Genomic DNA, 26,284 nt, shown 5'->3' on the forward strand with positions numbered 1-26,284 from the left:
CATTCAGTATTAAATCTGTCTAATCCAATTCAATCCATACTTTGTGTATCTTTAATATTTAAATAGTTGTTTTTTATTTACTGTTCTGTGTACTGCATTGCATTGTATTGACCCCCTTCTTTTGACACCCACTGCACGCCCAACCTACCTGGAAAGGGGTCTCTCTTGAACTGCCTTTCCCAAGGTTTCTTCCATTTTTTCCCTACGAGGTTTTTTTTTGGGAGTTTTTCCTTGTCTTCTTAGAGAGTCAAGGCTGGGGGGCTGTCAAGAGGCAGGGCCTGTTAAAGCCCATTGCGGCACTTCCTGTGTGATTTTGGGCTATACAAAAATAAACTGTATTGTATTTAAGTAAGAGGGCTTATTTTTTTATTTAAACTTACACTATTTTGATAATCAGTTATACAGTACATCATTTGAAATGTAGTTTTGATCAAATTATTGCAATGTTTTAATCATCTATAGCTTTCAGGTGTTTCCTCTCCAGCTTTTTCTTTTACGTTGAAGAGGCCTTGTTCTTCTCTGTAGCAGCTGAGTGTAGTTTCCGCTCTAGCTTTCCATAATTAGAGAGTTGGCAGACGTATAGCAGTGAAGTGTTTCTTCTACTTCAGGAAAGCTCAGCTGGACGATATGACATGCAGGAATATTCACCATACTGATCTGTTCATATTAATATGACTAGAAGAAACTTGTTATGGCTCAGTGGTTCATAGGTATAAGACATCTTTCTTAAATTTTATCACAATATTGCTAAACTAACATTATGATTGTAGTTTAGCTAGATTTCTGAGTAAACCAGGAGGTTTATATATGTGATAAATAAGATGTTTCCACCTTTCAGTTCTTAAATGAGGTATTTAAAAATGCATCATGAAAAGATTCATCAACATTCGCTCCATTATTAAGAAACCTAATCCAGCTGTTACATATATTTCTCATGTTATAGCAGGATTCCTACAAAAGATATGCTGCTTGAATAATTGGTGGGTTTATTTGCTCTGGTGTTTGTGAGTATGACTTATGACAAACTGATGGCCTATAGCATGTGCAATCGAAACAAATCTGTTTGTAATATTTAACAGAAAAAGAAGAAGGAAAATCAGATACTAAGAACACTTAAAATTCATAAACCCTTTTAAATCACTTAAAGTGGCCAGAGCTTACCCGAGAAGCGTTAGGTGAAAGATGGCATCAATCCCTCAAAGACTTGGTCATAGGCAATCAATCTAATGCACACATCTTTTTCCAATAGATAGAAGATGACTGGTTGTACTATTACTTATTGTTAAAGAGTGATATTTAAAATAATAAATATTGCAAGAGCCATTTGCTAGTTATTTAAGTTATATTAAATGTTTGCCTATATATTAGTGCATAGTCTATTGGAGGTTCTTATAACCCCCACAAGCTGAATTGAATTGGTATATTCTAACTATTTCTTTTCGATCTGACTATACAGTCATATGAAAAAGTTTGGGAACCCCTCTTAACTTTTTGGATTTTTGTTTATCATTGGCTGAGCTTTTAAAGTAGCAACTTCCTTTACATATATGACATGCCTTAAGGAAACAGTAGTATTTAAGTAGTGACATTAAGTTTATTGGATTAACAGAAATATACAATATGCATCATAACAAAATAAGGGGCGGCACGGTGGCGCAGTGGGTAGCGCTGCTGCCTCGCAGTTAGTAGACCTGGGTTCACTTCCCGGGTCCTCCCTGCGTGGAGTTTGCATGTTCTCCCCGTGTCTGCGTGGGTTTCCTCCGGGCGCTCCGGTTTCCTCCCACAGTCCAAAGACATGCAGGTTAGGTGGATTGGCAATTCTAAATTGGCCCTAGTGTGTGCTTGGTGTGTGGGTGTGTTTGTGTGTGTCCTGCGGTGGGTTGGCACCCTGCCCAGGATTGGTTCCTGCCTTGTGCCCTGTGTTGACTGGGATTGGCTCCAGCAGACCCCTGTGACCCTGTGTTCGGATTCAGCGGGTTGGAAAATGGATGGATGGATGGATCATAACAAAATAAGACAGGTGCATAAACTTGGGCACCTCAACAGAGATATTACATCAATACTTAGTTGAGCCTCCTTTTGCAAATATAACAGACACCTCCTATAGCCTTTGATGAGTGTCTGGATTCTGGTTGGAGGTATTTTTGACCATTCTTCCATACAAAATCTCTCCAGTTCAGTTAAATTTGATGGCTGCCAAGCATGGACTGCCTGTTTCAAATCATCCCATAGATTTTCGATGATATACAAGTCAGGGGACTGTGATGGCCATTCCAGAACATTGTACTTCTCCCTCTGCATGAATGCCTTTGCAGATTTCGAACTGTGTTTTGGGTCATTGTCTTGTTGGAATATGCAACCCCTGCACAACTTCAACTTTGTGACTGATGTTTGAACATTATCCTGAAGAATTTGTTGATATTGGGTTGAATTAATCCGACCTTCGACTTTAACAAGGGCCCCAGTCCCTGAACTAGCCACATAGCCCCACAGCATGATGGAACCTCCACCAAATTTCACAGTAGGTAGCAGGTATTTTTCTTGGAATGCGGTGTTCTTCTTTCGCCATGCAAAGCGCTTTTTGTTATGATCAAATAGCTCAATTTTTGTCTCATCAGTCCAAAACACTTTGTTCCAAAATGAATCTGGCTTGTCTAAATGAGCATTTGCATACAACAAGCGACTCTGTTTGTGGCGTGAGTGCAGAAAGGGCTTCTTTCTCATCACCCTGCCATACAGATGTTCTTTGTGCAAATTGCGCTGAATTGTAGAACGATGTACAGATACACCACCTGCAGCAAGATGTTCTTGCAGGTCTTTGGAGGTGATCTGTGGGTTGTCTGTCACCATTCTCACAACCTGCCAGACCTGGATTTTACAGCAACTGTGCCTGTGGCCTTCCATTTCCTGATTACATTCCTTACAGTTGAAACTGACAGTTTAAACCTCTGAGATAGCTTTTTGTACCCTTCCCCTAAACCATGATACTGAACAATCTTTGTTTTCAGATCTTTTGAGAGTTGCTTTGATGATCCCATGCTGTCACTCTTCAGAGGAGAGTCAAAGGGAAGCACAACTTGCAAATGACCACCTTAAATACCTTTTCTCATGATTGGACACACCTGTCTATGAAGTTCAAGGCTTAATGAGCTAATCCAACCAATTTGGTGTTGCAAGTAATCAGTATTGAGCAGTTACATGCATTCAAATCAGCAAAATTACAAGGGTACCCAATTTTTTGCACAGCCAGTTTTTCACATTTGATTTAATTTCATACAACTAAATACTGCTTCACTAAAAATCTTTGTTCAGAAAACACCCCAGTACTCAGATGTTCCTAGGAAATGAAAGACATACCACTGTTATCTTTTTTGTTGAAAATAAACTATTATGCAGGCTGAGAGAGGTTCCCAAACTTTTTCATATGATTATAGATTAGTCTCAGTTAGTGACCTGCCTTGACGTGAGTAAGGCATGGAGGGCACATGGTTTTAAACTGTGCCTTAATGTGCCCAATAGTATGTAACGCAACATGCTCTATTGGACGCGCAGTGCTGTATATTTAGAGCATACTGAATTCGAAGTAAAGCATCTTTAAGTACAGAAACGACTGAAATCTGACAAGAAAAGCTAAGTTTAAAGAAGTGACTTTTTTCCAATTTTTTTGCCTTTGATTCTACATGTGTAAAAACCCTTTTCTTTATTCTTATGTGGGCCGTTTGCTTTGAATTTTCATTAAATCTTTTAAAAAAAACTTTTGAACTGAGAGATTTCTTTTGGCACGCATTTGACCCGTGCTTGATCCTGCCTTACCTACCAGCAGCTACAAATACTGTTAAAGCTGAAAATGGTATAATAATGAATAATTTGTATAGCATCTTTAGTAAACTGAAGGACACTAAAATAAAAACAAATAAAATAAAAATAAACTCACCCACTCTATTCATAATACAGGGAGCATTTGATTCCCTTCATGTGATATGTAAATTGCATATTACTACACACTGGACAACACGTGGGAATGTAACTTGACTTTAAACTTAAGTAACACTCATTCTATATTTTTTTGATAATTCCTTCTATCTTGGCATTTACTCATCCCAGTCAGTCACCTTTACAGAGTTTACTTTTCCACTCTAATATACAGTATATTGGCTGAAATCAAGTCTGTTTCTATCAGTGGATTGGCCTGTCAACTTGCTAATAAACAAAACAACAGGTAATCACCATATTTCTCCAAAACACCTTTCAAACTTTGTTACTATCTTGAGTTCTGGCAACACTGTCACTCCTTATTTTTATAAGGGGTACTTATACAGTTCATCCCACTCTGAGGGTGTTTCTGGAGAAATCCATGGATCACTTACATGATCAGGCCATTAAAATATTCTGCAGACTTACTCTGATCTATGTCCCTGTACCTTCCTGGGTTTCAATACCTAGGGTACAGATCAACTTAGCTTTTATATCCTTGCCTACCTCACTCAGCCCGAACCTGTGCTAGTATCTGTCAGTTTGTGGGAATTCTTTCAGGCCTCTTGTGATCCCTTATACCCACTTTTTGATCATAGAGCTATTGTAGGTATCTTAAACATCTGCTGAGCAATCTACTCCATACTGATCCAGGACAGCATTGCATTCTTACCCCTAGACTGCAGTTCTCTCTTTCCTTTGCCCTGATGCCTTGTCTACTACCCCAGGCAGGCTCCCTGAATGTCTACAAGGCCTACTTGCTTCATGACATCTGTTTATGCACACTGATATTTAGAATGTTTTTCCTACAAACATTTGGGACTCTTCTTCCAGACAGGTTTGCCCAGATCTACCTGTAAATATACAGTTACAGTACTGTAAACTAATAAACTTAACAAATCATAATTTTATGCATCATTGAACAGATGTAAACATCTCATAATGGGCCCTTAAACCTTCCATATACGGTCTAATTCTGAGAGAAATGCTGGCTGTTTAACCAGTTTGTAAAGTCAAATAGATATTTGAGTCTACTGGCACAAAAAAAGGCAAATATTGCTAACAGCTATTTAAAAACAGGTTTGAAAACAGGATATGGACAGCTGGATCAGAAATAGGTATCATCAGAAAAATCCTGACATTGTTGTTACAAAACATGGAACCACCAAGAAAGCATGCTATGGCAAAGTCGCCCATAAGAAAAACAATCATAAATAAAATTCTACCAAAACTTACAAAAAAGGGTGAAGTAATAATGAAAGATACAAAAAGGGTCTAAAAATATAGTGGAACTCTTGAAAGCTATGAAAAAAAAATAAACATGAAAATTCTGAACTAATCTGAATGTGGAGTACCAGGAGACTACTGAAATACTAAAAGCAAATGAAACTCAAATGAGCAAGGTCATATTTAATGGTCAGTGTCAAGTAATGGCAAAGGACAGCTGTGACCAAGAGTTAGTAGAAATGCACGGATGTGCATATTACAAAAATAAACATATAATATAGCATGTTTTGAAAATAAAAATGCTTTCGTTTTATTCAATTAACAGTAAAAATATGATAACAAAACTAAATATATGTTCTGTTTAAGGGATACTTCCTCTATGATCCAATCAAACAAATCTAGTATATTCATATATCATCTGTTATTATATCTACACATGAAGTGTATTATATTCAGATTTTGTGAAATTTTGAAGGAAAGTTTTCTTAGCTATCTAATTAATAACATTAATAAATAAAAAAAATGAATAATATTTTGGTATAGCTGTTTCTTGGAAATCTCTATAAGACTCTTAGACAAGTGATAAAACTGTATCTGGCAAGCACTTAAATTATTGTTCTTCCATAAATGTGGCTTTAGTAGTTCCTGGCAAAAAGGGGATTGAATTATGAAATACTTCAGTGAATGCAGATCAAGGCTTCATGTATCTGTGTCTCCTTAAGGTTAGACAGCACATTTCCAAACCTGGAAATGTCACAAGTCCCTTAATGAAGAGCCTACATTACACAATAATCTGTGGACTTTGAAAGAAATGTCAGCCTCAGTGGGGTTTGTGAGATCTTTTGCTCTATAGGCACTCTCTTAAGACAGAAAAGGGAAAATACAACACCAAAATATTTCAGAGGAAACAGGTGAAAGAAGCTTTTCTTCGCAAATAAGGATCTAATGATGATAACAACATTGGTAAAAATAAACATCATATATAGTGCTTCTAGATGGAATTCTGTACATCCTGTTCAATAGGAAAGCTATATAAATAAAATGTATTATTATTATTAATCTATATGAGGGAAGCAGTTGAGGAGGAAAAAACATGCAGAGAAGTCACACTGAGACAATAAGGAGTGTGGACAAGATGGGAGAGTGCGATTGAGAGGATGGTAACCTGTGGTGAGATATGGAAATCAGAACCACACCAAATAAAATTCCTTGTCCAGGCAATGTATGATATACAGCCTACTCCATCAAACCAGCACATATAGGACTAAGCAGAGTCTCCAATCTGCCTGCTGTGGTCTAATTGAATGACATTGGAACACATTCTCCGCAGCTGCTTCAAAGTACTTGGTTGTGCAGCGATCTGTAACGTCCCTAGCCAAGTCCTGAAGGCTATTGCTGAAACTAACAGCACAGAAATTGCTGCAGGTAAGTACTCATGCCCCTCGATGGCGGCCATAGTAGTAATGTTTTCACTTTTGGACTTATAACTTCTGAGGAAAAATAGTTGTTTCTTTAATATTCTATCTCTCCATTTTATATATCTGTAGGGGTTGGACAAAATAATGAAAAAAATAAAATAAAAAAAAATAAAAATCGCAATTACACCTGAAGTACAAATGCAGTTTGTAGTACTGTATGTATAAGCTGTATAAAAGGGCTGACAATTAGTACTTTAATATGTACATTTTCAAAATAACATACAACAAGTAACAGACTTCCAAAAATCCCAAATGGAATTCATCTGAACTGCATGTGCATCAATCACAAATCCTGCAAAACTGCCTATTGTCATAGGGAACAGGCCAAATTATAACTAAAACATATTTCAAACAATGACAAAGAAACAAAGGTCACAAGTCACATTTAGTCGCTAGGTGGCATGATACTACTGGAGCAAAATCAGAATCAAATCAGAACCTCTGTGACAACATAAAAAATATGTTGTGTGCTTAACAAACCTGAAATACACAGCATAGGTTCCAATCAAAAACCACTTGCATCTAAGGTATTCAATTGCATAAAACTTGATTTAAATATCACAAAGAATTGACCCATCAGCAATGGAAAAAAGTAATAAGTGATCTTTCATATTATTTCCTATATTCAGATAAGTTTACAGTTGGAGAAGGTCAAACGATGCCTTCAACGAAGAATTCTTATTACCAACTATTACACATCCATTAAGCTCCTTAACAGTACAGGCAACCACCATGTAGGAGTCGTTAGGTCAAATGACTGCTTTGTATGGATAAGGTAGGGTAAAAAAAAATAATACGTCATCGGACTAGATGCAACCTTTGGTGCATATTCTTTCGACTAATGATATTCAACTATTCCAGGATGATAATGTTCCCATACACACTGCTAAACTAATTAAAGTGTTAAATTTCCTTGGCCTATTCCATCAATAAATTCAATCATCATTAAGCCATCATCCAAAGTTCAGGAGCTTAGAGTAGATTTCTTTTTCCTTTATTCCCCAAAGGAATGGAGGATTTTTTTGTTTGTGCAACATCCCACTATAAACAATTTAGGACTTGTATGATAGCATTTCAATAAGGACTGATGCTGTTCTGAAAGCAGAATGTGGCCCTACTTATTAGGTTCCTGGATAGGGTTAAGGCAGTTGTCAAGTAAGGAAACTCAACCTCAAATTTATTAGATTCACATGGCTTGGGAAAAGACAAATTAATGTGTTCCTGACCTATACTTAAGATATTCTACTATATAATACAGTGCATAATATTGTGGATGATTTAGGTTAAAATCATAAGATGGTCTGGTGCTGGGTCAACTGTAATGCTATAATCTCCTTGAACTCTGAGAACCCCTTTCCAATGCTAGGAGACAAGGGCAGTATTTCTGGACTGGTAGACAGGGAAGTTCTCATTTTAAAAAAGGAAGGAGCAGATGGGTAATCTAACTAAGAAGAGAAATAATTCAAGTAAAGCTAATTCAGGGAGCCATTAACTGTTACTCCCTCCCTTATTTAATTTTTAAACTGCAGAGAATCAGCATATAGACAAAACAAAGAACTACAAGTCATGTTTTCTGTGTAAGTAGATCTGTAAAGAAATATTTTCCATGTTATGTGAATTTGTTTCTCTTAAATGTCTTGATTACAGCAAATGGCAACTTTTGTGCTCAGCAGACATTTCCTCATTTGGCTAAATGCTTATTGGAGGTGAGCTATATCAAATGTCTAGGCATAATGCACCCATTTTCTTGAGATATAGGATAGATTCAAAGTAATAGAAGACAATACACAAATCTTTGATAAAGACTAATATGAGCAATAAGCGTGCAGCATCTGGCAAATGAAAAAGATAAGAAATTCAACTACTGCAGACCCTTTTGAAAAATGTGACTACTCAGTTGGAAAATTACAATTGCCATTATTACTTACTGGTAAACAGAACATAAAATGATTGCTCTGTTTAAGGTGCTATTAGAACAATTTTTGTTTCACAATTCAATGTGTATACTCTGAAATGTTTCAGTACACAAATCATCTGAGGAAGGCAAACCCGGGAAACCTGCTATAGATCCCTCAGAAGCATAGACCATGTATGAATCCAGTGTCTTCTGGCTATTCATTTTTTACATTTACATTCATTCACCTTACTTTGGACCTCTTTATTCCAATTAAGGGTTATAGGAAATTGGAGTTGATCCTGACAGCACTGAGTAAAAGGCAAGAACCAGTCAAGCACAGCATTTGTAAAATACCTAGAACATAATAATGTTTGTATTAAGTAAATTATTTTTTTGAAAGTAGCATAGAAAACATGGCGAATTTATGCCATGACTCAGTTTTGTCTGATGAATAAGCCTTGATACCATCTCTTTGTTTTGCATACTCTTCTTCATGTCAAGACACCATCTTCTGATATGGCTTTGTAATTTTAATTTTGCTATCTCTTTATCATGGTGAATTCACTCAGAATATGAACGCTTCTTCTTCAAGAATGTATATCAGTATACCTCTTTCAGTCCCCTTGTGTGCTTAGGATAAACTACCTTTCTAGCAGCCTTCTTTTTAACAGTAAGCAAAGTGTTATCTTCTACCTGTTGGGAAAACAAAACCTGGAAGACTTTATTTGTGTTATTATTGTAACAAATACATTCCATGTACATTTTAAATTAGAGTTTCTTATTATCAGTGAAACATCTGAAAAGGGAAAACTGAACTAGTGACAAATAACACATCAGCAGCTGGACTGCTTGACAAAACTATAGCGCTCTCTAGGTTTAAGATGGAGACACAGAATATGTCTGCAAATTAACTTTACTTAAATACTCTCTGACAAGGCTTATGTGACCATCTATGAAATATTTTTGAGTCAATAAACATTCCGAAAAATGCCTGAAAAACAGGAAAATGTGGAAAATATCACAATTTGTTTCTATCCCTTTTAAGTTAAATGTGTCACAGTACTGAATTAAAACAAAATATTATATATTACATACAGTATATTGTAGATTCTAGTATTGTATATTATGTGAAATACTCAAAAATAAAATAACATGACTCACGTATCTGTTTGTGTTTCACATACATTATAATTAGTGGAGGCAATGACTGCTAAGCCTTAAAGGTGTCAACTGTGGATTTCATGAAATCCAGAAAAAATAAAATGAGATCACTTATATTAAACTGTTAAGCCTGTTGATAAGAAGGTGTGTTGGTTTGCGTGTCTGGTGGGGTAGGGTGGTGGAGGGAAATCACGGTTTAATGAAAATCAAATCTGTAACTATAAAAGCTCAACTGCCTTCTACCAGGTAGGGTACTATAAACAAAAAAGAAAAAACACTGCAAAAATATTAATTCCAAGAATTGCAGCTGACATGTTTGTACAATGCTACTATTGAAGAATGTACTTTATGTAACATATAAAGCTTATTCCTGTTCATCAACATGCAGACGCAGGGAGAAGATGCACTTTCCTCCTCATGGACAGTTACTATGAAAGAGATTTGAACCCAGGACTCTAGATAAGGGAGGCTGTTCTGTTAACCATTATACTGTAGATTGTTCCTAGCATCACAACATTAATGAAACAACAATTCTAAGCAGCTGATACATTTAAGCACTTTTTCCCAAAATGCAATAATTTAATGACTGCCAACAGTGACATTCATCCTGAAATACTGCAATTTAATATAACAGCTAATGGTTGCTGTTATATTATATATATATATATATATATGAAATCATGCTCAAATGTATTATTCAATGCTCAAAAAATGTATCTGTAATGTTTTTTTTTCCATTTAAAGCGTATACATTAAATCTATTAAGTTCTCTGAGTTGATCCAGTATCAGTGAATGTAGATCTGTTTCTGACTGACCCTGCAAAAGGCTGGTGGCTCATCTGGAGTTGTTTTTTGGCTTTCCAGTCAGTTCTGCCAGGAAAAGCTTTGGCACCTACATCGGATGAGCAAGCACAGCGGATGCATGGATAAACCATAGTGATTATAAATGTAGCTCATGTGGTTTCAGATATCCTGAATTTCATATGGATGTCATTACTGGAAATCTGAAAATTCAGTGGCTTTCAATAGGTTGGGCACCATTGCTTAAAATGTCTGTTAGTGTGAATAGTTAAGTGAGCAAAAGATGAACTGATCACCAAAAAGGCATAAAGTTAAAGATGACACATTTCCTTAATATTTTAAGCAAGATTACATTTTTATTTCTACCTTATCACTAAATACCAAGAAAATGAAAAGTGCCTGAAGCAAAAGTTTGGGCACCCGACATGGTCGGTACTTAGTAAAACTCACTTGGGCAAGTATCACAGCCTGTAAACACTTTTTGTAGCTAGCTAAGAATCTTTCAGTTCTTACTTGGGCTATTTTCACCCATTCTTCCTTACAAAAGGTTTCCAACTCTGCAAGATTCTTGGGCTGTCTTGCAGGCACTGCTCTTTTGAGATTTGCTTTCAATGATGTTTATGTCGGGGGACTGCGAGGGCCATGGCAAAACCGTCAGCTTATACCTCTTAAGGTATTCCATTGTAGATTTTGAGGTGTGTTACGGATCATTATGCTGTTGTAGGACCCAATCTCTTTATAACTTCAACTGTTTTACAGATGGTATAATGTTTGCTTCCAGAATTTGCTGGTATTTATTTGAATCCATTCTTTCCCCAACCAATGACTTTTTTCCTATGCCACTGGCTGAAGCACAAGCCCAAATAGCATGACTGATTCACCCCCATGCTTAGTAGATGTAGAGGTGTTCTTTTTCTGGAATTCTGCACCCTTTTTTTCCCTCAAACATACCTTTGGACATTGTGGCCAAAAAGTTCAAGTTTGACTTCATCAGTCCACAGGACTTGTTTCCAAAATGCATCAGGCTTATTTAGATATTCATTTTTGTGGTTAGGGTGCAGGAATGTTTTTCTTCTGTTGACTCTACCATGAAGGTCATATTTATTCAGGTGTTGCTGCACAGTAGAACAATGCACAACAATGCTAAATCTTCCTGAAGGTCTTTTTCATTCAAATGGGGGTTTTATTTGCCTTTCTAGTAATCTAATGAGCAGTTCTTTCAGAAAGTTTTCTTGGTCTTCCAGATCTCAACTTGACCTCCACTGCTCCTGTTAAGTGCCATTTCTTAATAACAAATGAGATGATGAAACAGCTACCTGAAAACACTATTTTCTTATAGACTTCTTCTGATTTGTGAGCATCAATTCACAGTGCTATGCAGCTGCTTGGTAGAACCCATGGTTGCTGATTGTTGGGATAAAGTTTGAGGAGTCTTAGAATTTATATAGCTTTGCAATTTGCATCAACTGGGGTTTCATAACAATGACTATGATCAAGCCATAGCCCTAATGAGCTAATTAAGGTCTGAGACCTTGGTAAAAGTTATCTGAGACCTCAAATATCTTGGGGTGCCCAAACCTTTGCATGGTGCTCCTTTCCTTTTTTCATAAAATGCTACATATAACTGCCAAAGCAGTAATACCAACACATTGAACACATCAATCTGAAATCACCTAAAACAGTTTTAGGTCAGCAGAACAGCTTTTACACATCACACCACAGAACATATGAGGTTGATGTGCATAAACAGTTTCAAGCTCTCAGTCCATTGTCCAGTTATAGAGAATAACTGGACCACATTGCATATCTCCATATCCTAACTTGGTAATTTTATTTTCCTTTGCAATTTATTTTGCTGTACTCAAAGATGTTCATTGCCAAGTTTTTATGAGTGATTAACTTAGTTCATCATCACAGAAATTCCTGAAAGAAAAGTGTACCCCAACAACTATCCCCCTCTCAACAGGGTCGAATCCAGCTTTCATATACACAGACCTGAGTAGTAGTAACTACATCTGTGTGTTTTCTTCTTTCTTTGGCCACAAAATACGTGATTAATACATTATTTAATGAAAGATCCATCTATCTACTTACTGAGCCTGCTATTTGCAGTGTAAGGTCACAGGAAGTTGAAATCTATTCAGGCAGTACTGGACTTAGGTGGACTGAGTCATTTTGTAGTGGTTTAATGAAAGATGAAATTTTGAAATTGCAACAATTTAACAGATTACAACATCTTTATAAGCCCAATGACCTTTTAACTATTAATTGAAAACATAACTGCCATGGTCTACAGAAGTAGCTGCACGGTCAGATAAGACTCCAATACACAACTCTCAGTCTATAAACTCCTTAGGTGACAAGTCAATTTGCAACCTTACTGCTGTTATTTGAAGCCACTCAGAAGCATACCAACTACAATAGCTGGTATTTCACACCAAAAACATCAAACCTTACTGCTTAATAATACTTTACTTGACTTAGACATTTTTGGTGAACTGTACAATTTTATACTGTAATTAAAAACTGCTAACAATCACTATCTTGTTAATAAAATATATTATTTAATACTTGTTTATTTTTTAAAAACAAACTGATCGGATTTAGCATAAAATTAGTCTCCATTTTAAAATAAATGTAGAAAGCCTGAGGGCTCATTCTGTACTTCTCCCTGAAAGAGTTGCTGCAGACATTACTTTAGTTTGGTAAATTGTTTACAGTTTTACATGATTGACTTATTAATAGTAATGTACAAAAGGCACATAGTAATCATGACTAATTAGCTTCAAGAGGAAACTCAGGTGCGGACTAGTCGCCTTTTATATGGACCATCTGGAGGAAAAGAAACAAGAAGCACAAATACTGAAGTCCTGGAGATTCGGGAGAAAGAAAATTGGCTGGAAGCAACCTAGCAATAGCTAATTAGGGTAAAAAATCAAGGCAGGGAATCTGTAGTAAGGACTGGACATCAAAAATAAATCCTCTAAAAATAATTACAGTACACTATTCACAGGAAATAGGGCCTAGCACAGGATACTCTGAAAAGAGGTTGGCAGTTTGGGGGTTTTGTTTTATTCTTTTGTAAATCTTAAAGCTGGTTAATAAATATAGAGTTTTTGACCAAATCCTCTGCTTACATGCCTTTAAAAGGGAGATGAATTCTGGCAATGCAATCATTAGTTTAAATTCAATTGTAGTACACAAATTTTTAGCTTTATCACCATGGACCTTCATTGTTTACCAATAATCATTTAATGACAGAACAAATATATATTACCACATAGTGTATATTTTCCTTAATGTACAATGGCCAGCTCACAACATATATACATATGGTGCTTGCTTGTAGCCAGGCATTATTTTACATGCTGCCTAGGCAACCACATTTCTAGGAAGTGGCTAGCATTTTCAGCTCATTCATTCTTGTGTATGGTTTACATATGATAAGTGAAGCATTATTCATAATCTAATATATACCACAACATCTGGTATTGGCCATTTTTTCAAGCCATTTTTAAAAAGCTTCTCTGATCACCAAAAAATATGCCTAAATATAACCTTTAATCTATTAACAGTTTTTCACTACTTACTGTATGTATGTCTACAAGATATAAAACACATTGACATATCATGAAAACTAAGTGACACATGCCATCATTTTTTACCAAATTGTTATCTCATAGAATACAGAACCAAATCCCATTCTGGCAGCACTGGACACAATTTAGCCAGCCAGCTTTGGATAGGGTGCCAGTCAAATGGAGAGTGCCCTCAAGCAGATGCTTTGCTTACAAACACTGTGCCAATTCAGAGACACTAATTAAATTTAAGCACATCTTGGGCATGTAGGAGAAAACTGGGTTATCTGGAGGAAACCCACACAGATAAGTGGATGATATACAAACTTTAAACAGTTGTAGAGCAACTGCAGAGGTACAGTAGGATTTGTTATTACAGAAGAATCACATTTATACCAATGAATATATAAACTGGTATAAACATTAATATGTTTGTATAATTTCTTAAATTAGGCCCAGAGGGTTGTGTTTGTCCAGTGAGATATAACCCTTAATCTTCTCAAATGTGAAATTTTAATATTAGTCCTGATCATGCACAATTTATTACTCGGTATCATCATTAAATCCTATTGCCTGGGTTACACACCACACAGTTTTGGAATAGTGTTTGGCCCAGAGCCCTTCACTTTCCCTTAATTGTTCTACTTTCTTCCTGAAGGTTTACCTTTTTTGCTAGAGTTAGATCAACATCCGATTAACGGAGTTTGTTTTTGTTGACGTGAGTGGAAAGCCAATGGGGTCTCCTGTGTCAAAACCCTGTTGCCAAAAAAATAAATCCTCAAGGGTAAGAGAAATCCTGCTATAAAATCACATCCATATAAGAGCAATCTTATTTTTCTTAACCTTCTGCATATACTTTGCGGGAAGGTTTTGAAGCACAAATATAGAGAGTATTTAGAGTTCCCAAGTGAAAGTCACAAATATATTTGCTAAATTCTGAAAATAGAGGGGGCTTGCTCATATAAATATTAAAGCTCAGAATTTGTGGTTTAACAATGCAAAAACAAGTAGAAAGCAATTCAGAAATTCAATTTAATATGTGATAACCTGGCAGTAGTTATAACTCATGATTGATCAGACTCAGAACATTAATTCAAGTGACTTTTGATAGTTAAAAACAGGTTGTAAAATGTTTCTTTAACACTTTCCTGTGGATCAAACTAAGAACGTAAATGTAGATTGTGTACAACTGACATTTCTAAAAACTAAAAGAAAAAATACTGAAAAATATTTTCATAACATTGCATATAGTTAGGCTGCCAACTGACGAGAGATATTTCAAGAACACAGTGGAGCATGTTACATAAGAGGATTGTTAGAAATGTCCTATAACACAGAAAGATTCAGTCTTTACTGCAGCAGTATGAAATGAAATGTTCTTACTTTTTAATGCACACACAAGTGTGATAGCCAAGTAATTTTAATTGATTTACTGCCTATTGTGTATTTTTTGAAAGGCAAATATCACAGTGGCCATCCGATTTATTTTATGATGAACTACATTCATAGTAATAGGATGCTTCCAGGTGACAGGTGACTGCAACATAAGCCTGCTTAATAACCTTTAATGTTATAATGATCACTTTTCTGTTATGGAGGTCCTTAAATTAACCCCCTCCCCTCTACAAAAAACAACAAATTTGAACCTCTCAGTCATCCTGCAATTAACAAAAGCACCAATAAAATTAATACTGAGAAATTCTTGCATGTAAATAGTGAAACGTAATGAAAATGGTTTAAAATGATGAAAGGAAAAAATAAGTCCTGGGGAATATGCTATTTATTGCTATGTGCAGTTAACTGCATTGTAACTGTGATACATTTCCTCAACTCTTGAGTAGCTTAATAAAATGAACCCCTTCTGCTGAAAAGTGCACAATAAAAAGGATTTTGACATTGCAAATAATCCAAAAAATGAGATTTGATCATATTTCATTAATTTGAAAAATGTAGACATTATCTGCCAACTGTATCTCTTACAAGTGCTTTGAGTTCTGCTTAATTACTAGACAGAGGACAAAGAGGCACAAACCAAAGAGAGAGACGAAGAGAGAGAAGGATGATCAAGCACTTAAAAAGCAGAACTCACGGGTCCCACTACTTTGTTTGAATCCATTTACAAATTAATATGTGTCCTCTGGAAGAATCCTGTCTTATGGAGTTGAGGAAAGTGAATGCAGATGGTATTGCCCCTAACAAAGAATGAGCATTTTGAGATGAAGCCAGTGACATAACAAGGGAGGCAGCAAAAGAAAGTATGGACGAAGCCATGGAAGATCAGAATGGCAGCAGTTGCATTGGACAGTGGCTAAGGAATGAGAGAGACTCCAGTAAACCTTGGGTAAAAGTGTGAGGAAGAAGAGAGCTTTTCTGTATTATGCTACCAATTACAGGAATTATAAATTGTCATATGAATAATGGTTTAAAAAAAAAATCATACAAAATAAAGATTTATCAACATATTGTCATATGGTATGACCACTAAAGAGCAGTATCAAAAGCTATCTCAGCATCAAAAGCTCAATCCTGAAAGCAGAAATGCAAAAGAATATACATTAAGTTCCAGTTCTTGTTCAATGGGAAAAGTGCTAAATCAGATTACAAATAAGTAACTGATGGGATTCATGATAATAATGTTGACAGCACCAAAACAGCAAGATGTACAAGTTCCACACACTTTAAATAGCATCACAAACTCCAAGGCACAATTGAAAAACTAATTTTGTATATATGTACAGCTAAGAGAGCGAAGGAAATAAGAGGGGAAGGGAAAGGAATGAAGAGAAAGAAAATGAGTGGCAACAGTAAAAGGAAAGGGTCAGTTGGAGAGATGCAGGGTTAGAGAATGAAACATAGAGGAATTGTAAAAGAGTGAAGCACAGGAAGCTGCTTTTTATTAAAAAGGGGGCCTTGTGACTCCACACTGCTGGCCATAAGTAGGCACTATTTTATTATAGTGTTAATGAGCTTAAATAAAAATGGCGTCTATCTGGACAACATCTTACATGTTAACAAAGTTCTCTCTCACTTTCATTAGCTGCTGCAATATCACTACAGCTCAGTGCTGTGTGCCTGCAAATCAGTAAAGACCGCTATATGAAAAACAACTTGTGTTGTACTTGTATTGTATTGTAATGTATTAAAGCTTTTTCAGTACAATAAGGGCCAAATGTCTCCTAATGCAAGAATAAATTTATATATTACTGCATACATATAAAAACTCGTCAGGGGCTGTGGATCTCTGGATCCTGTGCCCTAAGCCTTATTGTTGGACTTGGTACTAGTGGTGGGGTGGAGGAAATCGATTACATCCTCGTGGGCAGAAACTGGAGAATCCTACAGACTATAGGGTCTACAGAAGTGTCCAGTTCATGAATACTGACCATAGACTTTTGAAGATCCAGGTTAGGCTTCTTCCTACTAGGACAATGAGTCTGGAGACTTGAAGATCAGGCTATTTCTAATGAATTTGCATGAGGAACTTGCAGACTTGGGTGTGACTGCCAATCCTAATGTGATGTGGGAGATCCTGAAGGTTGCTGAGAGTTGTGCTGGTGTTGCTGGTATTCCAAGAAGGTGGTGTTTCATGTTGCAGGGCACCCTGGATGTCACCGAGAGGAGCCATAGTACATGGCTTAATGGGAACTTAGAAGGATGGCTGCGAGGGCTCTGAGGGCAGATAAAGAGGAATTTGTCAGACAAATCTGTGAGCAAGTGACACACCATCTATAGTCTAATGACCCAGGTCCTGCTTACAGAGGAATCGAAGTATTACACACATCTGAATCTGATTCTCAGACAGTTGCAGTCAAGGCAAGTGATGAAATGGTTCTTATGAATGATTCTGTAGTTGTAACCTGCTGGGCTGGCTACTTTGGGCAACTGTTTAAAGCTGATCCTCCAGCTTGGACATTGTACATCTCCGGGTCCATGGTTCTTGAGGCTGATCCTTCAATTAGCTGTGAACCATCCGATCTCACAGAGATGGCACAGGTGGTGAACCAACTGAGGGTAAGGAAGGGAAGGGAAAGCTGCAGAGATCTGTGGTTTTCAGGGTGAACTTCTCCAAGTTGGGTAGTAAGGCTGTCCTCCTGGTATTGCAAGCAATCTTTGCTTCCATTTGGGAGACAGGCATCCTGGAAAATGAGACTTGTTGTCCCTATCTGGAAATGGAAGAGTGATCGCCTGGATTGCGGCAACGGCAGGGGGATAACACTGCTGCTTTCATTTTTAGTTAAGGTCCTTGCTAGGGTCATCCTCATTAGGATCTGTGATCACTTGCTCACCTACCAGCGACCAGAACAGTCTGGTTTTACACCTAAGAAGTCTACCATCGCCCGTATCTTAGCACTGAGTGTTCTCATTGAGCACAAACACGAATATCGGCAGAGTTTCTTTGTACCCTTTGTTGATTTTTGTAAAACGTTCAACTCAGTTTATCCAGCCACCCTTTGGAACATCCTGAGACTTCATGGGATCCCCCAAGGTTGCTGAATTTCATGGCAGGTCTGTACACTGGTACTGTGAATGCTGTGTGTTTTTTCCAGTTGATTCTGGGGTTCATCAAGGGTGTGTTCTTGCTCCTACTCTCTTCAGTGCTTGCATGGACAGGGTGTTGGGCAGGGTTGTGGGGTTCAGTAGCTGTGGGGCATCTGTTGGTGAAGAAAGATTCACTGATCTTGACTTTGACAACGATGCTGTGATCTTTGTGGAGTGAATGGAGGCTATGATCGGAGCTCTTGAGAAACTGAGTGTCTATACTTGCGAGTGTCCTGGATAAAAACCAAGACCCAGGCCTTCAATGACCTTTTAGTTACAGCCATCAGCAGTGTGCCTGTCTGCGGAGGGAGTGTCAACTTTGTCGCGAGGTTTACTTATCTCAACAGTAACATTCAGGTCTGTGGTGACTCTTCTTATGAAGTCAGTAGATGGATTGGGAGAGCAAGGGTGATCATGAGGTCGCTGGAAAAGGGTTTGTGGCGCTCCTGATATCTATGCAAAAGGAAGAAGGTACAAATCTTTAGAGTCCTGGTGCTCCCTGTCTTGCTATATGGTTGCGAGACGTGGACACTATCCAGTGACCTTAGACGAAGACTGGACTCCTTTTGTACTGTGCCCCTTCGGAGAATCCTTGGGTACCGCTGGTTTGACTTTGTATCGAATGAGCGGTTGCTCACAGTGTCCCGAATGAGGTACATTACCTGCATTGTGAAGGAGCATCAGTTACTGCACTATGGCCATGTGGCGCGATTCCCCGAGGGTGATCCAGCTCACAGGATCCTCATTGTTGAGAACCCGAGTGGCTGGAGCAGGCCAAGGGGATACCCACATAAAACCTGGATGCAGCTCATTTCCGGAGGGTGCGACTGGACCATGTGTCTGCCTGGGGGGTTGCCAACCAGGATCCCAAGCTGTTTCGCAATGTGCTGTACTGGTGCATGCTTCCTCAACTTGACCTGACATGGCCCGATAAACTAGAAGATAAGAATGTTCAATAGAAAATCTAGCTGATAACATGGTTTGGTGCAGAGTATTCTGAATATCAGGATGTTAAAAAAGTTTACTGAGCATGTTTTTGGTTTTTCTTTTACAAAGAGGAGATGTACTATAGTACAAGAGAAGAAAAATAATTCTTACATAGAATGACACTGAAAACATCCCTCTAATATGAAAAAAATAATGAATCTAATTTCAATAAACCCTAGATTACACTGAATGTTTTTCATTTAAAACATATTTTCAAATCAGGTTGCCGTCTTTAATTTATGAACTCCTTACCTTTTTGAATTTATTGAGTTCTCCAGTTCTTTTGATTTGAAGGCAGCAGTCTGAAGTATTTTATCTGGGATCCCAGCTAATTTGGCTACATTGAGCCCATAACTTCTTGCAGCTGCTCCCCTTGTTAGCAAATAGAGGAAAGTGATAAACTCTGGCTGCAGATCATCTGATGTCTCTGTAACAATCAAATTTGATAATGTCAGTTTTAGCTCCCATTCATCCCTGCAGATAACTAATGGGTCTGGAGTGTTTTCTAGTAATTACAGATAACATGATATTAGGAATGATATTGTTCATATATGCAGGGTATTTATATACTGCATATATTATATCACATGACTGTTAACAGAAGTGACAAAAAATGGAGGATCTGAGGCACATTTTCTGATGTTTACTTAATATAACACATCCTCCATAACTGACAAAATAAAATTCATAATTAAGCCAAATGGAAAAAGCACCTGCCAGGGCTAAACCAGTTCAATTAGCACAGGTCAGTGTTTTCCAGGTAAATATTGTCACAACGTAAGTATATTTTATATGAGGGTAGTATAATTAGTGCAACTCAGATATTAGAATGGTAAGATCAGTAATTGGAAAACATTTTTGCAAGTGAATAGCACTGAATTCTTTATGACTTTTGGAGTGCCCTAAGACTGCTGTTGTAATTATATAATTATTATAGCTTTGTAACGTTATAAATAAAAACTAACATTATTTAAAATACATCTCTGTATCCATAATGGAAAAAGCTAGGTCAAACAACAGATGGATCATCATATTTTGTGCAATACTGTAGTTAAATGCATCTATTTTTTAGTAGATGTATTTAATATGGTGGAAAAACAGGCACTGGTACACTTCTGAATATTCAAAGAACATTTAACAGTGACAGTTGATGCTTTGATCAAAAATAATCTTGTGCAGCTAAAGTCCATTGAATCAATTGCCCATGTGATTTTTGTTTCTTTGTTGGTATTCTTAGAATGGTTCAGAAGCTATAAACCTATATGGAAAAATGATCATAATGGCATCCCTTTATGAATCTACTACATTAGTATATCACTGTCATCATCTTGCAAACAAGAAATGATATATCTACTCTATATATATATAAAATCCTAAGCATAAAAGTGCAATGATTTTATGTGACTTTTTAAGTCATGTTTTTATATATGTTTGGTATCATTCTTTTCAGAATTTATCTAACTTTAATGTGATGTTGTTAGATTTTCAGATTCTTATTCTGTTTTTAAATTATAAACTAAAAAATATCAAGAACTCATGTCTCGTGAGACTAGATTTTCTGCCAAGATATTTAACCACACCCGGGGACGGAAATAAAACACAAGGACACAGTAGGACAGCTGCTGTACAGGCTTTTAAATGTTTGAAGTGCCACGCGAGATGCAGATCACGCGGCATGGCAGCAGCAGCAAACCAGCAGCTGATCGAGCAAAGAGGAGGTAAAAAAAAAAACCTATTTGTTTCTCATTGTATCACCATTTAAGAGGGGGTTTCGGAGGATCGACCACATCTCCTTGGGGTGCGTTCAGCCCCCCCCCCTTCACAACACGAGCAGCAGAGATGCGAAGTGGCTGGCAAATAGCACAGGCCAGGGGGTTGGTGAGTGAAGCAAGAAGGGCGTGAACCCCCTAGTATGTGTATATATATATATATATATATATCTTTGGCTGTTAAATAATTCATTATTAATTGAGTACTGTGGCATAACAAACTTTCTATAGCTCAATAAACTTAGAGCCGCAAGCTGGAACTACAGCCCCTTGTGAAGGTGCGGGTTGGCCCCATGCTCCCTGCAGTATTCGGGAGCTTCTTGAGCCCGCTACCAAAAATAACGTAACTGAGGGATGAGCCTAACAGATGAGGACATAACACAAAGCAAGGAGTAGGTGCAAAACTGCTCCAGCGCTTTTATTTAAAATAAGTCAAAAACCAAACAGTTTCCAAATAATTAGTGCAGTTCAAAAATGTTCAATAAATAAATAAGCCATAAAAAGAAGAATCTGGGGAGGTTAAAAACAAGCCATAAATATATCCATTAAAATGGAGTCAAAAACATGCAGGAGTCTCCTCTCTAAAATCACAGTCTCCATTACTTTCCTTTAACACTGACATCTCTCTCCAGCTGATCCTATTTGGATCTTGCAGCCTGGACAGTCGTTGATCAATAGGCGAAGATATCCTTCAGACCAGCTTGTGTCCCCGCCCCCAATCTCATGGCGTTCCACAGGGCTCCAGTGAGTCTTCTCCCCTTTGACTCCCATTGCCATCACTAGCCTTGAGGGGGAGTCCTTTGGAGTATTGTTGTTGCAGGAGCAACCTTCAACCCCCTGTTGAGCGCTGGCCGCATGCTCCTTTCCCTGGGGCGCCATTCCCATTCTCCTGCTTCATTTCTATCACACTGGCTCCCTCGCACTCCTGCCTTTCTCTCTCACACCTTTCAGCCACGCTCTTTTCTTTTTATTTCTGGTCTTTTTTGCTCTGTTTCTTCTTATATGCCCCTATGGGTGCAGTGTCTCAATCATGTACCATAGGAGTAATTGAGACAGACTACACCCTCACATGCCAGGGCATATCACCCCAATTAGTCCACCAACCCCCTGCAGCTGTGTGAGCCCATGGAGAGTGAACCGGGAAATTATTTATTTATTTATTAAGATGGCCAACTTTTTCTGAGCTGTGGACCCACTTTACCACACCCTTGAACTGACACTTAACACCAACTATAAAAATTAGTTTCACTGTTGTTGTACTATTGCACTATTCACTGTTGTTGGGCCTCTCTTTGAATTACACTTTATAGGTCTAATTGGATTAAGACTGCAGCAACCATCACTGAATAACACTGACTCAGAGATTTCTCAGTGTTGTACCATTTACTCCTATGGAACATAAGCAAGATCATCATAACTCATAAGCAAGCTGTAGCAAACCTTGCTGGGCAAAACACTGTACCCATTATCAACCTATGGCTTATATGCACCCAAGAAACCAATGGCAAAATGTCTATTTCTTCCTTTACAACAACTTCCTACCCACTCCCTGCCTTGTTTTAACTTCTGCTCTATAGTAGGACACCTCTTGCACAGGATGAGGTCATAAAAAAAGCTGGAGTGATCCTTTTATCCCCAAATGGCAGCCTCAAAACTGAATACTTTTCATAACATAGGTGGACATGGGTACTGCATTTAGCCCAACCTTGCTATTGGACAGTACGATGCATAAGCAAAAGATACCAAACATAAAAAACAATGTGTCTTTCTTACTAAACAGAAGAGCTGTCTGATCATTGACGCTCAGCAGACATATTTTATGCACGCAAAAATAAACCAATTTGTGCGAAACCTCCATGACTATAACTGCAATACATCTAACAACCATAATGTGAGACTAAGTGCAAGAGACTGATGAGTATCTCAGAAAGAAAGATAAACATCCTTTCACAAGTTCTCTGCAGACCCTGAGAGATCAGGAAAAATAGATCAGCTCTTTCACTTGAGAGGACAAGAATCAAACTATACTGCAAGTTAATGGCGAGGTTAATTGCATTTTCATCACTATACTATTTTCACCTGTCATTTCATTTTCTGTTTAGTTACGGTTTAGTTTTATGAAGCTTTGACCACTTTAATTTTGTTTTTCTTTTTAAATTTTTTGGTGATTTACCTCATTCAGTTTTTATTTTGGGGGGATTATTTCAGCTTTCATTTTGGCTTAAAATAGCTTTTCAATAATGAATAACAAATGCACACTGTGCCTACATAGCAAATGAACTGTAGAAACATGCAGTTATGCCCATAGAAGACTTAGTAAGGCTCTTTTGCTCTAGTCAATTAGACAGTGAGTTGCCTGCTAAATGTAATTAAGTGTGTCAATTATATTGTACCAGCGTCCACCTGTCCAAGAAGCAGGTTGATTATGTTGGCAGCACTTTGGAATTTCAAACTCTGATTCAAGTACCTTATGTATATATAAACCCAATTCCGAAAAAGCTGAGAAGGCTGTGTAAAATGTAAATAGAAACAGAATACAATGATTTATACATTTCAAAAACCCATATTTTTATTCAAAATAGAACACAGAAAACATATCAAATGTTTAAAATGAGAAAATGTTTTATTTTAAGAAAAGAATAAGGTCATTTTGAATTTGATGGAAGTAGCACATCTCAAAAAAGTTGGGACAGGGTCATCTTAGCATCCCCTCTTCTTTTAACAACAGTCCGTAAACACTTAATAATAATAATTTTTTGCATTTATATAGCGCTTATCTCGCTACTCAAAGCGCTTAGCAATTGCAGGTTAAGGGCCTTGCTTAAGGGCCCAACAGAGCAGAGTCCCTTTTTTTTGGCATTTATAGGATTTGCTGGACCTTTGGGAGAAGAATGTTGTCCCATTCTGGTCTGATATAGCATTCTAGCTGATCAACAGTCCTGTGTCTTCTTTGGCGTATTTTTCATTCTATGATGCGCCAAATGTTTTCAATTGATGTAAGGTCTGGACTGCTGGCAGGCCAGTTCAGTACCTGGACTCTTCTACTACAAAGCCATGCTGTTGTAATAGAAGCAGTATGTTGTTTAGCATTGTTTTGCTGAAATATGCAAGGTCTTCTGTGAAAAAGACATTGGCTGGATGGGAGCATATGTTGCTCTAAATTCTGTATATATCTTTCAGCATTGATGGTGCCTTTCCAGGTGTGCAATCTGCCAATTCCATAGGTAGTAATGTACCCCCTTACCATCAGAGATGCAAGCTTTTGAACTGAGAACAAGCCAGAATGTCCATCTCCTGTTTAATCCAAAGGACGCTGTGTCCATCTTTTCCAAAAAGAATTTCAGATTTCAATTCATTTGACCACAGAACAGTTTTCCACTTTGCCTCAGTCCATTTTAAGTGGTCCAGAGAAGATGGTGGTGTTTCTGGATAATGTTCACATATAGCTTTGTCTTTGCATGATAGAGCATTAACCTGCTTTTAAGGATGGCACAATGAATTGTGTTCACAGACAGTGATTTCTCTAAGTGTTCCAGAGACCATGCAGTGATTTCCATGACAAAATCGGGCCTGTTTTTAATGAAATTGCGACTGATGGCCTGAAGATCACAGGCATCCAATGTTGATTTTCTGCCTTGTCTCCAGATTCTCAGAATCTTTTAATGATTTTACATAATGTAGATGATGAGATATTCAAAGTCTTCACAACTTTATGTTGAGGAACACTATTCTGAAATTGTTCCACAATTTGTAGACACACATTTTTGAAGATTGGTGAACCTCTGCCTATCTTTACTTTTGGGAGACTCTGCCTCTTTAATATGCTCTTTTTATACCCAATCATGATACTGAATTGTTGCTAATTAACCTAATTAGTTGCAAAATATTCTTCCAATTGTTTTTTTTAGTACCACTTACTTTTCCAGCCTTTTGTAGCCTTCATCCTAATTTTTTTGAGATGTGTTGCCGTCATCAAATTCAAAATGAGCTAATGTTTTCCATGAAATAGTAAAATGTCTCACTTTCAACATTTGATATGATTTCTATGTGAATAATATATGGGTTTATTTGATTTGCAAATCATTACATTCTGTTTTGATTTACATTTTACACAGTGCCCCAACTATTTTGCTATTGGGGTTATATATCAATATCTTATGAAGGCAATAATTCACACAACCTACTTGACATTCAATAGAGGGCTGTGCCAATACAGTCTCTTTTTTGTGTATGATTAAGTGAGCTGACAACACCAGACATCAACTTTCTTTTCTGCAGAGGCAAATGTGAAGTTTACTAACTAATTTAGTCTGGCATTTTATTTTCTTTACGAGATTTGTGTTTTTACAAGGCACGTTCAAAAAGCTTCCACACTTTTTTAAGCTCTATTTATTAAGAATTTCAAAAACAAATTACATCACTTTTCTACATAGTCACCTTCGTTTACAATGCAATTTTCTCAGTGCCGCACCAACTTTTTAATGCCCAATTACTACTCCTTCCACCTTCCAGTCAAAATATATAAAGTGCGGAAACTTTTTGAACATCCCTTGTAGTATATCACAGCCCTCGATTTCATGAAAGACTTCTTTACAAAAGCAGCTTAAGAATATTTTAAATTAATCAGATTATTTTCCTTTAAATGAATTCAACAAACCTGACTGCCATGTACATGAATTATGCAATTGACCTTATTACTGACAGTGTCATATTCAAAGTACTCCCAGACAATACTTTTCCATTTATGACCAATTCTTAGTTATGCATCCATGTTTTCTCTAGGAAACTGACAACTATCATGTTCATTACACTATATAGCCATATAGTTCATAGCCATTTATAGAATAACATTCAATCAACAGTAGTGTTACCTTT

The 26,284-nt window shown here is 37.2% G+C and overlaps 1 protein-coding gene across 1 annotated transcript in view; it reads right to left on the reverse strand.

The window, feature by feature from the left end:
• The window catches only part of LOC114642745 (DNA mismatch repair protein Msh3-like), a 121,098-nt gene that overhangs the window by 7,756 nt on the left and 87,058 nt on the right, over positions 1 to 26,284 (reverse strand). Inside the window, exon 4 of the mRNA XM_028791573.2 lies at positions 19,893 to 20,067. Within this exon, the coding sequence (XP_028647406.2) occupies positions 19,893 to 20,067 (175 nt within the window). The remainder of the gene's footprint in view (positions 1 to 19,892; positions 20,068 to 26,284) is intronic.

This window comes from Erpetoichthys calabaricus, chromosome 7 (assembly GCF_900747795.2).
Source record: "Erpetoichthys calabaricus chromosome 7, fErpCal1.3, whole genome shotgun sequence".
NCBI classification, from domain to species: Eukaryota; Metazoa; Chordata; class Cladistia; order Polypteriformes; family Polypteridae; genus Erpetoichthys; species Erpetoichthys calabaricus.